The 13,379-nt window shown below is 43.2% G+C and overlaps 1 protein-coding gene across 4 annotated transcripts in view; it reads left to right on the forward strand.

Moving 5' to 3' along the window:
- Positions 1-13,379, forward strand: part of slain1b (SLAIN motif family, member 1b) — a 29,651-nt gene that overhangs the window by 5,016 nt on the left and 11,256 nt on the right. For 2 of the 4 annotated variants that reach the window (XM_077247437.1, XM_077247448.1), the window contains exons 3-6: positions 2,528-2,638; positions 4,003-4,134; positions 7,983-8,282; positions 9,281-9,439. In XM_077247437.1, the coding sequence (XP_077103552.1) occupies positions 2,528-2,638; positions 4,003-4,134; positions 7,983-8,282; positions 9,281-9,439 (702 nt within the window). The remainder of the gene's footprint in view (positions 1-2,527; positions 2,639-4,002; positions 4,135-7,982; positions 8,283-9,280; positions 9,440-13,379) is intronic. The other 2 variants (XM_077247458.1, XM_077247467.1) reach the window with 2 other exon arrangements.

The raw sequence follows: 13,379 nt of genomic DNA on the forward strand, positions 1-13,379 counted from the left end.
GGGGTCAGTCAAGTGAAGTCAGTGGGGGTCAGTCAAGTGAATTCAGTGGGGGTCAGTCAAGTCAGTGGGGGTCAGTCAAGTGAAGTCAGTGGGGGTCAGTCAAGTCAGTGGGGGTCAGTCAAGTGAAGTCAGTGGGGGTCAGTCAAGTCAGTGGGGGTCAGTCAAGTCAGTGGGGGTCAGTCAAGTCAGTGGGGGTCAGTCAAGTGAAGTCAGTGGGGGTCAGTCAAGTGAAGTCAGTGGGGGTCAGTCAAGTCAGTGGGGGTCAGTCAAGTCAAGTCAGTGGGGGTCAGTCTAGTCAATCAGCGGGAGTCAGTCAAGTCAGTGGGGGTCAGTCAAGTCAAGTCAGTGGGGGTCAGTCAAGTCAATCAGTGGGGGTCAGTCAAGTCAATCAGTGGGGGTCAGTCAAGTCAATCAGTGGGGGTCAGTCAAGTCAATCAGTGGGGGTCAGTCAAGTCAATCAGTGGGGGTCAGTCAAGTCAATCAGTGGGGGTCAGTCAAGTCAAGTCAGTGGGGGTCAGTCAAGTCAATCAGTGGGGGTCAGTCAAGTCAATCAGTGGGGGTCAGTCAAGTCAATCAGTGGGGGTCAGTCAAGTCAAGTCAGTGGGGGTCAGTCAAGTCAATCAGTGGGGGTCAGTCAAGTCAAGTCAGTGGGGGTCAGTCAAGTCAAGTCAGTGGGGGTCAGTCAAGTCAATCAGTGGGGGTCAGTCAAGTCAATCAGTGGGGGTCAGTCAAGTCAATCAGTGGGGGTCAGTCAAGTCAATCAGTGGGCGTCAGTCAAGTCAGTGGGGGTCAGTCAAGTCAATCAGAGGGAGTCAGTCAAGTCAATCAGTGGGGGTCAGTCAAGTCAATCAGTGGGCGTCAGTCAAGTCAGTGGGGGTCAGTCAAGTCAATCAGTGGGCGTCAGTCAAGTCAGTGGGGGTCAGTCTAGTCAATCAGCGGGAGTCAGTCAAGTCAGTGGGGGTCAGTCAAGTCAAGTCAGTGGGGGTCAGTCAAGTCAAGTCAGTGGGGGTCAGTCAAGTCAATCAGTGGGGGTCAGTCAAGTCAATCAGTGGGGGTCAGTCAAGTCAATCAGTGGGGGTCAAGTCAAGTCAGTGGGGGTCAGTCAAGTCAATCAGTGGGGGTCAGTCAAGTCAATCAGTGGGGGTCAGTCAAGTCAATCAGTGGGCGTCAGTCAAGTCAGTGGGGGTCAGTCAAGTCAATCAGAGGGAGTCAGTCAAGTCAAGTCAGTGGGGGTCAGTCAAGTCAATCAGAGGGAGTCAGTCAAGTCAAGTCAGTGGGGGTCAAGTCAGTGGGGGTCAAGTCAGTGGAGGTCAGTCAAGTCAGTGGGGGTCAGTCAAGTCAAGTCAGTGGGGGTCAGTCAAGTCAAGTCAGTGGGGGTCAGTCAAGTCAAGTCAGTGGGGGTCAGTCAAGTCAAGTCAGTGGGGGTCAGTCAAGTCAAGTCAGTGGGGGTCAGTCAAGTCAATCAGTGGGGGTCAGTCAAGTCAAGTCAGTGGGGGTCAGTCAAGTCAAGTCAGTGGGGGTCAGTCAAGTCAATCAGTGGGGGTCAGTCAAGTCAATCAGTGGGGGTCAGTCAAGTCAATCAGTGGGGGTCAGTCAAGTCAATCAGTGGGCGTCAGTCAAGTCAAGTCAGTGGGGGTCAGTCAAGTCAGTCAGTGGGGGTCAGTCAAGTCAATCAGTGGGGGTCAGTCAAGTCAATCAGAGGGAGTCAGTCAAGTCAAGTCAGTGGGGGTCAAGTCAGTGGGGGTCAAGTCAGTGGAGGTCAGTCAAGGCAGTGGGGGTCAGTCAAGTCAGTGGGGGTCAGTCAAGTCAATCAGCAGGAGTCAGTCAAGTCAGTGGGGGTCAGTCAAGTCAGTGGAGGTCAGTCAAGTCAATCAGCGGGAGTCAATGTAGAGCAAGTAAAGTCAGTCTGAGGGGGCGAAGCCGCTCATGAATATGTAAATGAGGTTGTGTGACGGACAGCTCAGACTCTGGGAAGCTTGTAATGCATTCAGGATTTAGACGTAAGCTTGTTATTTGGCTAAATAAACCCTGTGTCACATTCACACAGACACCTGAGCTGTTCCCAGCGCTGACCTGTTACCAACCCAACTCGAGCGCTTGATTCGCTGCTATATTCGGCCTGCGTTAGACGAGCGGTAACCATAGCAACTGTGTCTACATGAAAGGAATCAGCCCTTCATGTCAATTCCTTTACAGCGTGTAATTACTGAACCCGTATATTCAGCAGACACACAGATACAGAATCATGCCTGAAGTCATGCGCTGCAACATATACTGTATATGAGCTCCTAATATTGTCTGTGGGTTTTCATGTGTTGATCAGTATGTTGACAGACTCAAGGCTCTTGAGCTGAGTTTGCTGAATGAATCTTTGTCGTCACCCGTGTCTCTGGCTGAAACTCAATGGCCAGACACACACACACACACACACACACACACACACACACACACACACACACACACACACACACACACACACACACACACACACACACAGCAGTCAGTGATGTTGTTCATGTCTCTTCAGTCAGTAGATGGAGGTCAAGCGTCTCCTCTCCTGTTTTTCCTCGTGCTCGTGTTTCTCCTCTCTACTGTAAACCCTGTGCTCCTCTTCCCAGCAGCACCTGTGAGAGAGCAGGTAACACTAACACACACACACACACACACACAGTCAGACACACACACACACACACACAGACACACACACACAGACACACACACACACTCACTGACTCACTCACACACACACACAGACACACACACACACACACACTCACACACTCACTCACTCACTCACTCACACACTCACTCACTCACTCACTCACTCACACACTCACACACTCACTCACACACTCACTCACTCACTCACTGACTCACTCACTCACTCACTCACTCACACACTCACTCACACACACTCACTCACACTCAGACACTCACACACTCACTCACACACTCACTCACACACACACACTCACTCACACACTCACTCACTCACTCACACACTCACTCACTCACACACTCACTCACAAACTCACTCACTCACTCACACACTCACTCACACACTCACTCACACACACTCACAAACACTCACTCACTCACTCACTCACACACTCACTCACACACACTCACAAACACTCACTCACTCACTCACTCACACACTCACTCACACACACTCACAAACACTCACTCACTCACACTCACCCACACACTCACACACTCACTCACTCACTCACACACTCAATCACACACACTCACACACTCACTCACACACTCAATCACACACACACACTCACACACTCACTCACTCACTCACACACTCAATCACACACACTCACTCACTCACCCACCCACACACTCACACACTCACTCACTCACTCACACACTCAATCACATACACTCACTCACCCACACACTCACACACTCACACACTCACTCACTCACTCACCCACACACTCACACACTCACTCACTCACTCACTCACTCACTCACTCACTCACTCACTCACCCACACACTCACACACTCACACACTCACTCACTCACTCACTCACCCACACACTCACACTCACTCACTCACTCACTCACTCACTCACTCACTCACTCACTCACACACTCACTCACTCACTCACTCACACACTCACTCACTCACACACACTCACTCACACTCAGACACTCACACACTCACTCACTCACTCACTCACTCATCATACGCTTACGCAACCTGTCCACCAATAGCGGAGATTAACCAATAGCAAACCACCATCCAATCAATTCCCCACAGACACAATCATGCCCCGCCCACATTTGTTCTTGTTCCAGAAGCGTTTCACTCGATATACGGCATTATAGTGGAGAAAATACTCATCTGTCCTGTTGTTGTGTCTGTGTCTGTGTGTGTGTGTGTGTCTGTGTGTGTGTGTGTGTCTGTCTGTGTCTGTGTGTGTGTTTGTGTGTGTGTGTGTCTGTGTGTGTGTGTGTGTGTGTGTGTGTGCTGCTCCTCACAGGCCGCAGTGTTCGGCGCAGTGTGTTCTCTCAGGCGTCGGTGGACAGTGATGTGAGTGTGTGTGAGCCGGACGAGGGCTTTAAGCTGCAGGATCTGACGGATGTCCAGGTGATGGCGAGACTTCAGGAGGAGAGTGAGTAAACCTCACATTACACCGCTCAATACACTTACAGAAGATGACACGTGTAGACAAAACACATCTGTTCATCCTAGTAATATCAGAAGTATGATTACATATTATGGATATGCAAATATTATACATCATTGTAGATTAAGACGAGACGCTGCAGGCAAAAACACTGTTTTGAGCTCTTATTTCACATGTGATCAGAGGAAAGAAAACATCCAGAATAGACATTATTTTATGGCACATGGTGTATTTGTGTCTGTAGATTTCAATCTCAATCTAAAGGCGGTGAGTTTGAGTCAGAAATCTCCATCTATATTCTGAAGGTTTGTTCATATTTCATTCGCCTGATTTAAACATTTTACTCCTAAAAACATGCCGTAAAATCACACTTTGAAAAACCAAAACAGATCAGGGAAAAACACGTAAAACTTTAATAACACTTCTCACACTTCACAAAAAAATAAACAGGAGAACAAATGAGTTTCTAACAGTATTTAAAATGTATTTATTAAAAAAAAAATATTAAAAACAGTGTTGTAACTATTTTTTAAATTAAAATTTAAAAAAAATGTGTTTTATTTTTGTGTGCTTTCCTGAAACTCAAACAGTAGAGCAATGCTAGGAATGCACTCGATTCCCAGAGAAAAATGGGATTTTTCATTTCTCTGATAAAAGCGTCTGCCAAATGCATGAATGTACATTTAAATCCCCTCAGGGGAAGATGAGAAACTGACATAAAAAATTAAAAATAAATCCTCGGTTAACCAGTACTACAGTCAACGCAATTATGTATTTGACCACGCAACAAAATACAAGGGATTAAAATTACATTTCAGAAACTTAGATTTGTAAAGACTCTGGGGCGGATCTAATCTGTGGGGAATTTGCATATCATAATTAATAATTGGTAATTAATAATTATTCATACATGTTTGGATTAGATCATTCTTACATGTTAAGGGATGATATGTAATTTTACCTGCATGCATGTCTGTGTATCCTTGCACTTAACCACAAGTTGATTGCAATTAACTACACGGACCACGTCTTACAAAACAGGCTAAATTAATTAGCTCAATTGTCAGACTAATATTTGTGGGAATCCACAATATCATCTTACTTTATAGGATTTCAGGAATAGCAATTCTGTGGCCACAAGAATTGGGTTTCCTGCCCTATAAACACATACTCTTTAAAGTATCTTTAATTTGTAAGCTTGTTGCTATAAGATCTTTTGACACTTAAGGGACTTGAAAATGAGCAAAAAGGCAGTACATCAATCAAATGAATATAATGAATTTAATAAGGCAGAACTACTTATGTATTTACTACGGTTACATGGGATATATGTATTTACAAACATAATAAACAACAAAACACGATAAGGCATCGATGAACGAGAAATGCATAGGGACAGAGAGAGAGAGGAAATGTAGAGAGTTGCAGGAATGCAAGAGGGAGTTTAGAAAGACCCGAGGATCTTTCTAAATAGCAAATTCACATAGACAACGGCTTTGAGAGACAACAAGACTTCAACAAATCTTAAAGCGTGATAAAACACGGATACTTGCACAGGTAACTCTTTGCATGGCTTGTGAAGAAGCGTGTGTGTCTCTCGGTCCGGCGCGTCACGTGGTCACGTGCGCGTGTTTCTCCTTCAAAGCGAGCGCGACCTCGTTTAAAGGTCCCTTGTAGATGGATTTGCTGAAGAGATATGTCACGCGGTGTTCTTTTCACTCGTCGATTGGAATTAAACACGGAGACTTATCTGAGACTGAAAAACACAAACTAGACTAGAAACAAATAAAAGAAAGGCGAAGAGCTCGCCCGGAGGCGAGACGTTACATTATGACACAAGGACAAGAGAAGTAAGAGAGGGATAAACTGGTATTCAGTCCTTTTGAAGACCTGACGTTTCCGCCTTCTTTGGAAGAGGGTCCAATCAGGAGCTGTCCCTTTGGAGGGAGATTTTATGACCCTTTGTGTTATAACCAGGCATTTAAATCTCTAGTTTCATTGGGTGTTTAAGAGAAGAATCTTCACAATTCTTATAATACTAATGCGTCACAAGTTTAGCAAAATGTAATGTCAATTAACAAATGGGGAATGAAGATTGGAGTTTATCGAGACCAAACTTGCCACAAATGGATTTGGTTAAACATTAGTTGGCAAAGTTTAAAACATTATCGCATTAGAGTTGTCGAGAAACATAGACCAAACCACAAAAAGGCAACTCATGAAATAGGGAACTTAGATACATTGTTCATACAATTCTCAAGTGGATATATAATAGCATATATATATATATATATATATATGAATACAGGATTCATTTCTCCTCCTTGGTTAGAATTCAGAGAGAGCCACAGTTCTGTGAACATTCCTTTGGGTCGTAAACGCTGTTATCTAAGAACACCAGTGATGTTAGTTTTGGTCTCTTTTCACTCCAAAGATGGAAAACATAGTAAACTATATTTTACTGGATATTACTGTACGTATTCTGATTGATCACACCGAAAGCATTCTGGAGGTGTCCAGAACTATGTGTACAAGTTATGGGAATAGACAGTTATATTTAAATGCATAATGAAGGTATTTATAATTCACTTTAAGCTACGATAAAATCATAGTCATTCCAATGTGACATGGGCAAATGGACACACATAAAAACACATTGAATATATCTGATTAAATGCCTAAAAAGAGAAGTTTCTTTCTCTTTAGAATCACCTTCTTTGGGACATTCCAGTCAGTCATAAAAATGTCTCGTAACTGGACACCACGCTCTGTCCTGAGCGGGCTTCACTTGTGGGGGATGCGTCTGTGGGTGTGTGTGTGTGTGTGTGTGTGTGTGTGTGTGTGTGTGTGTGTGTGTGTGTGTGTGTGTATATGTTAATTTACATCCTGGCTTTTTGGGCCTGAAGGCTTTGGGATTTTAGCTAGGATGTATTTAGTTATTCAGATTCACCCCTCGCCCAGTCCTTACAGATTGTAATCAATCAATTGGGGAAGTATGGCTCATATACTTGAGCTTAAAGTGATAGTTCACCCAAAAATGTAAATTCTGTCAGTAATTACTCTCCCTCATGTTGTTCAACCCCGTAAGACCTTCGTTCATCTTCGGGACACGAATTAAGATATTTGTGATTAAATCTGAGAGCTGGATCACTCCTCCATAGGCTTCTAAGGGATTGACACTTGTACCCCGAAAAGTTATTAAAGACATCGTTAAAATAGTCCAAGTGACTACAGTGACTCAATCTTAAGTTTATCAAGCGACGAGAATACTTTTTGTGCGCAAAAACAAGAATAACGACTTTATTTCAATTAGTCATTTCCTTCTCTGTGGGCGTCGAGTGAGTTCACTAGTGTAACAGCGCAGCGCTTCTGTGTTGTACGTCACACGCATCATCACACACATGACCAGCGTCGGCCAATAGTGAGCCTGCGTGTGACGTAGCTCTACGCTATCTCACTACGCTAACTCACTCGAGGCCCACAGAGAAGGAAATGAATAGTTGAAATAAAGTCGTTATTTTTGTTTTTTTTGCGCACAAAAAGTATTCTCGTCGCTTGATAAACTTAAGATTGAGCCACTGTAGTCACTTGGACTATTTTAACGATGTCTTTAATAACTTTTCGGGGTACAATTTTCAATCCCTTAGAACTAGATGAACTATACTTTTAATATAAATTGATGTTCATGACTGTATTACAGAGATGAGAGTGTTGGAGAAATGTGCAAAAGATCTTAATGAAAAATGTATCTTCTTATTTAACCGTTTTCTTATTTTGTTGCTTATTTATCTTAGAACTGTTTTAAATATGACGTGAGCGTTCGTTCCTCTCAGGTCTGCGTCAGGACTTCGCCACCTCTTCTTCTTCTTCTTCCTCTATCACCCGCCGCAGCTCCAGCTTCTCCTTCCAGCGCAGCGCCTCACTGCTGGACGAGGATGAGGAGGAGGATGAAGATTACGGTGAGATGCCGCCACCGCAGCCGTGCCTGAGCCGCGCCGGAGCCCTGCCGCACTCACACACCTTCAGCAGCATCAGGGACTGGAGGCTGTCTAGCGCAGCGCAGACACACACACACACACCGACGCAGACACACACGCCTGCCAGCGAGCCTCACGGACTCAGGAGCAGCGCAGGTGATTATGATGATTAACGTCAGGTCAGATTCTGTGAGGAAATGATGCATTAGAGACACTTTGACACTGTCTTGAAAGAAACAAATACGGCGTGTTTTGCTCACACCCAAAAAGGGGCAAATTTAACAAAGATTAAAGGACACTAAAGATTTATATTACATTTCATGAAAAGGGGCTTAATATGTCACCTTTAAAGCTGAAAACACCAGTCACAGTCCAGCATAAACATGCTACGATGATCGTTTAGATGATTGTTTAGATTTTGAATAGAGATTATATGCACTACAGTTCAAAAGTTTTTATTTTTTAAGAAGAAATTAACACTTTTATTCATTGAAGGCGCATTAAATTGATCAAAAGTGACATTTATAATGTTACAAAAGATTCTATTTCAAATAAACGCTGTTCTTTTAAACCTTCTATCATCAAAGAATTCTGAAAAAAAAATTGTATAACAGTTTCCACAAAAAACTGTTTTCAACACTGATAAAAATAAGTTTCTAAAAGAAAATAAAAGATGTTTCTTGAGCATCAAATCATATTAGAATGATTTCTTAAGGATCATGTGATCATGCTTTTATCACAGGAATAAATTACACTTTACTATATATTCACATAGAAAACAGCTGATTTACATTAAAATAATTTGTTACTGTTTTTACTGTATTTTTACAAACTTGAAAACATAATTCCGATTATAATGTTTTTGCATTATGAATTACGTTCTATTAACGTTATTTGTTCATATCTTTGAGAGAACCCTGCCAGAACGTTCCCCAGCTGTAGTTGAATGGGCTGATGGGTAAAACTCTCACTGATGTTCAGTCTTTAAGCATCTTAAATCAAACACACTTTCTGCTGCGTCTCAATCCTCTTAAAGCACATCAAATGTAATTGGGCTTTAATCCGATGTTCAACGTGTTTATGTTGTGTGTGTGTGTGTGTGTGTGTGTGTATGTGTGTGTGTGTGTGTGTGTGTGTGTGTGTGTGATTGGCAGAGCTAACAGGAAGTGATGTTTCCTCAGATAAGCTAAGGAGAAGTATGCCAAACCTGCTGAGTTTCCCGATGGCGTCCGTTCCCGCGTCCCCGTCCCCGTCCCTGCGTAACAGCCAGAGCTTCGACTCGTCCGGGACACTGACGCGGCTTCAGACCTGCAGTACGTCTCACACAGACACACACACACAGAGCCAGAGCTTTGACTCGTCCAGGACATGACACGGCTTCAGACCTGCAGTACACACACACACGTCTCTCACATACACACACTCTCTCACTCACACACCCTTACGGAACAATCATATATGGGAATATACTGCAAAATATAATGCGATATATTACATAATACATTTCCAAATATGGGAAACTAGTGCTTATATTTTTCAATATACTGCAATATATGCATTGACCATGTATGGCTATATATTAATACATATAAAATATTTATAAATGAAGACAAAAATAGCATTACATGTAATATTCACAAAGTTTTATCCTTTATTGTGTACATATATTGCACATAGATGTTCCCATATAAATGTAAATGTATGTTCACACATACACTATAATGCCAGATCATTGAGTTCAGGAGTTCCAATCACTTCCATGGCCACAGGTGTATAAACTCCAGCACTAGGCATGCAGACACTTCTATACACATCTGTGAAAGAATGGGTCGCTCTCAGGTGCTCAGTGAACTCAAGCGTTGCCACCTGTGCAGTAAGTCCATTCGTGAAATTTCCTCGGTCAACTCTTAGTGGTATTATAACAAATTGGAAGCAATTGGGAACAACAGAAGTGGTAGAACCAATGAAGTGGTAGGCCACGTAAAACCCCAGAGCGGGTCAGCGCAAGCCGAGGCTCACAGTGTGCAGAAGTCGTCAACTTTCTGCAGGGTCAATATCTACAGACCTCCAAACTTAGTGTGGCCTTCAGATGAGCTCAGGAACAGTGAGTAGAGCTTCATGGAATGGGTTTCCATAGCCGAGCAGCTGCATCCAAGCCTTACATCACCAAGTGCAATGCAAAGCGTGGGATGCCGTGGAGTAAAGCGTGGGATGCAGTGGAGTAAAGCGTGGGATGCAGTGGAGTAAAGGGTGGGATGCAGTGGAGTATAGCGTGGGATGCAGTGGAGTAAAGCGTGGGGTGCAGTGGTGTATAGCGTGGGATGCAGTGGTGTAAAGCGTTGGATGCAGTGGAGTAAAGCGTGGGATGCAGTGGTGTAAAGCGTGGGATGCAGTGGTGTAAAGCGTTGGATGCAGTGAAGTAAAGCGTGGGATGCAGTGGAGTAAAGCGTGGGATGCAGTGAAGTAAAGCGCGGGATGCAGTGGTGTATAGCGTGGGATGCAGTGGTGTAAAGCGTGGGATGCAGTGGTGTAAAGCGTGGGATGCAGTGAAGTAAAGCGTGGGATGCAGTGGAGTAAAGCGCGGGATGCAGTGGAGTAAAGCGTGGGATGCAGTGAAGTAAAGCGCGGGATGCAGTGGAGTAAAGCGTGGGATGCAGTGGTGTAAAGCGAGGGATGTAGTGGTGTAAAGCGTGGGATGCAGTGGTGTAAAGAGTGGGATGCAGTGGTGTATAGCGTGGGATGCAGTGGTGTAAAGCGTTGGATGCAGTGAAGTAAAGCGTGGGATGCAGTGGAGTAAAGCGTGGGATGCAGTGAAGTAAAGCGCGGGATGCAGTGGAGTAAAGCGTGGGGTGCAGTGGTGTATAGCGTGGGATGCAGTGGTGTAAAGCGTTGGATGCAGTGAAGTAAAGCGTGGGATGCAGTGGAGTAAAGCGTGGGATGCAGTGAAGTAAAGCGCGGGATGCAGTGGTGTATAGCGTGGGATGCAGTGGTGTAAAGCGTGGGGTGCAGTGGTGTAAAGCGTGGGATGCAGTGAAGTAAAGCGTGGGATGCAGTGGAGTAAAGCGTGGGATGCAGTGGAGTAAAGCGTGGGGTGCAGTGGTGTAAAACGTGGGATGCAGTGGAGTAAAGCGTTGGATGCAGTGGAGTAAAGCGTGGGATGCAGTGGTGTAAAGCGTGGGATGCAGTGAAGTAAAGCGCGGGATGCAGTGGAGTAAAGCGTGGGGTGCAGTGGTGTATAGTGTAGGATTACAAATTTTATTTTAAATGTATAATTGAGCTTCCAATACAATAGCATAGAAACTGAGAAAGTTTATTAGTGTGAATTTTGTATCTAAGGTAAATGATGTCACAAACCTGCCTGTTCCTGTCTGTCCAGCTCTCTATTGTAAGTTAAATTGGTCAGAGCACTGAGACTATCACCTTTTGTCTTTATGCACTGCCTGGCCATTAAGATAATGTGAAGGTATCGGTGAAGAGTCTGGCTGATTGGATTAGGATATTTACATTACACTGTTATGCTGATTGGATTAGGATTGGTAACACTCTCAGTCTAGGGCACATCCTTAAGCCAGATGCCTCATTTGCATGCTTTTGTTTCCACCTTTATGTAACTCCTCCTCTTGAAATGTATATAAACTACAATGTAAAGTTCCCTTAGTTAGACTTGATTGAGATGACTACAGCGACGAAATAAAGAACTTATACCTCAACAATCTCCTGGTCTGCAACTCTATCTTTTCTACACTTGAGAAGAAGAAGTTCACAACAGATGGTGCCGTGAGCCGGATGGAGCTGAAACACCTGAATCCAGAACTAAATCTCAACAAAAGATTTCAACAAAGACTGAATTCCAGACTGAATCTTGAAACTTCAAGCTCAACAAAGATTTCAACAAAGAATTATCTTTCTGACTGAGTTCCAGACGGAATCTTTCCGTACAACTAAAGATTTGGTGAGTTTCACTCTATTCAAAGAACAACTGCAGACCAGTACGAATTTTGTGCCTCTGCGCCGTCAGAGAAAGAGTTATCAGACAGCTGTAGTGTTTGATTACCTAAAGTTATCCTTTAAAAGTTGTCTTTTAAAGATGAAAATATATCCTCTGTTCAGGCAGGGACGTTTTTAACATCACATGTTAAAAAGATATCCTCTGTGTCAGGCAGGGAAGATTAGTATTATTTTGCTAATTATTTGTTTTGTTGTTTGTTACCTTGTGGTGTTACCCTCTAAAAAATTTCTTTTAGAGAAGAGAGTTTGATCCTCTGAATAGTCAGGGAAGTTGTTGGTATCCTCTGTGCAGACAGGGAAGATTTTAGCATTCAAGTTAAAATATTGTTAGCCTCTGTGCAAGCAGAGAAGAGGTAGTCTTACAGGCTATTTATTTTGGTTACCCTTTTAAAAGTTTTTCTTTTAGAGAGGAAAGTTTGATCCTCTGTTTCAGGCAGGGAAGAGTTAGCAATACATGCTAGTAATTTTGTTTTATCCTCTAAAAAGTTAGGAAGGTGAAAGATCCTTTCCGTTTCTTTCAGGGAAGATTAGCGTAACGTGCTAATAATTTGTGTTTTATCCTCTGCTTTGCCAGGGAAGTGGAAAAAGTTTTTTTCAGGCAGGGAAGATTTTAGTATAAATTGCTAATATTTTGTGTGTTACCCTTTGCTCTGGGCATGGAAGGTTAACTGTGTTATCGAGTGTAGCCTCTTTTGATCAGAGAAGATTTAGTGTTTTTGTTTGTTTTATCCTCTAAAAGTTAAGAAGGTGAAAGATCCTTTGCATTTTTCTTTTAGGGAAGATTAGCGTAACGTACTAATTGTTTGTGATCTGTTGATAACAAGGAAGTTTAACAATAGTTGATTTGTGTTAACAAGCGTACCCTCTGTGATCAGAGAAGTTTAGTGCTTCTTTGTGTGGTAACAAAGAAATCCACAAAATGATTAAGAAAAGTGCTAGACTAATCTCCACAACTAAAAAAGGTGGTCTTGCTAATCCTTTGTGGTCAGATAGCGAATTTAAAACACTGTTAGGAGAACAGATGGATCTAATAGTCACTGAAAAAGTTAGACAAGAACTAACACAGAAATATGAGATTCATCCAGATAAGATTTGGTCTATTGAAGAATGCAAGAAGGTGTTAGGTGCATGTATCAGAAAGAAAAACATGAAAGGCATAATCTGTTGCCATAGGGAATTTAGCTTATCCATTGCACAAGAACAATCTAGGTGTATAGCTAAATTAAAAGAACAGAACAAACAAAT

Source organism: Siphateles boraxobius, unplaced genomic scaffold (assembly GCF_051911475.1).
Source record: "Siphateles boraxobius isolate OS27281-9 unplaced genomic scaffold, OSU_SipBor_1 109, whole genome shotgun sequence".
Lineage (NCBI taxonomy): Eukaryota > Metazoa > Chordata > Actinopteri > Cypriniformes > Leuciscidae > Siphateles > Siphateles boraxobius.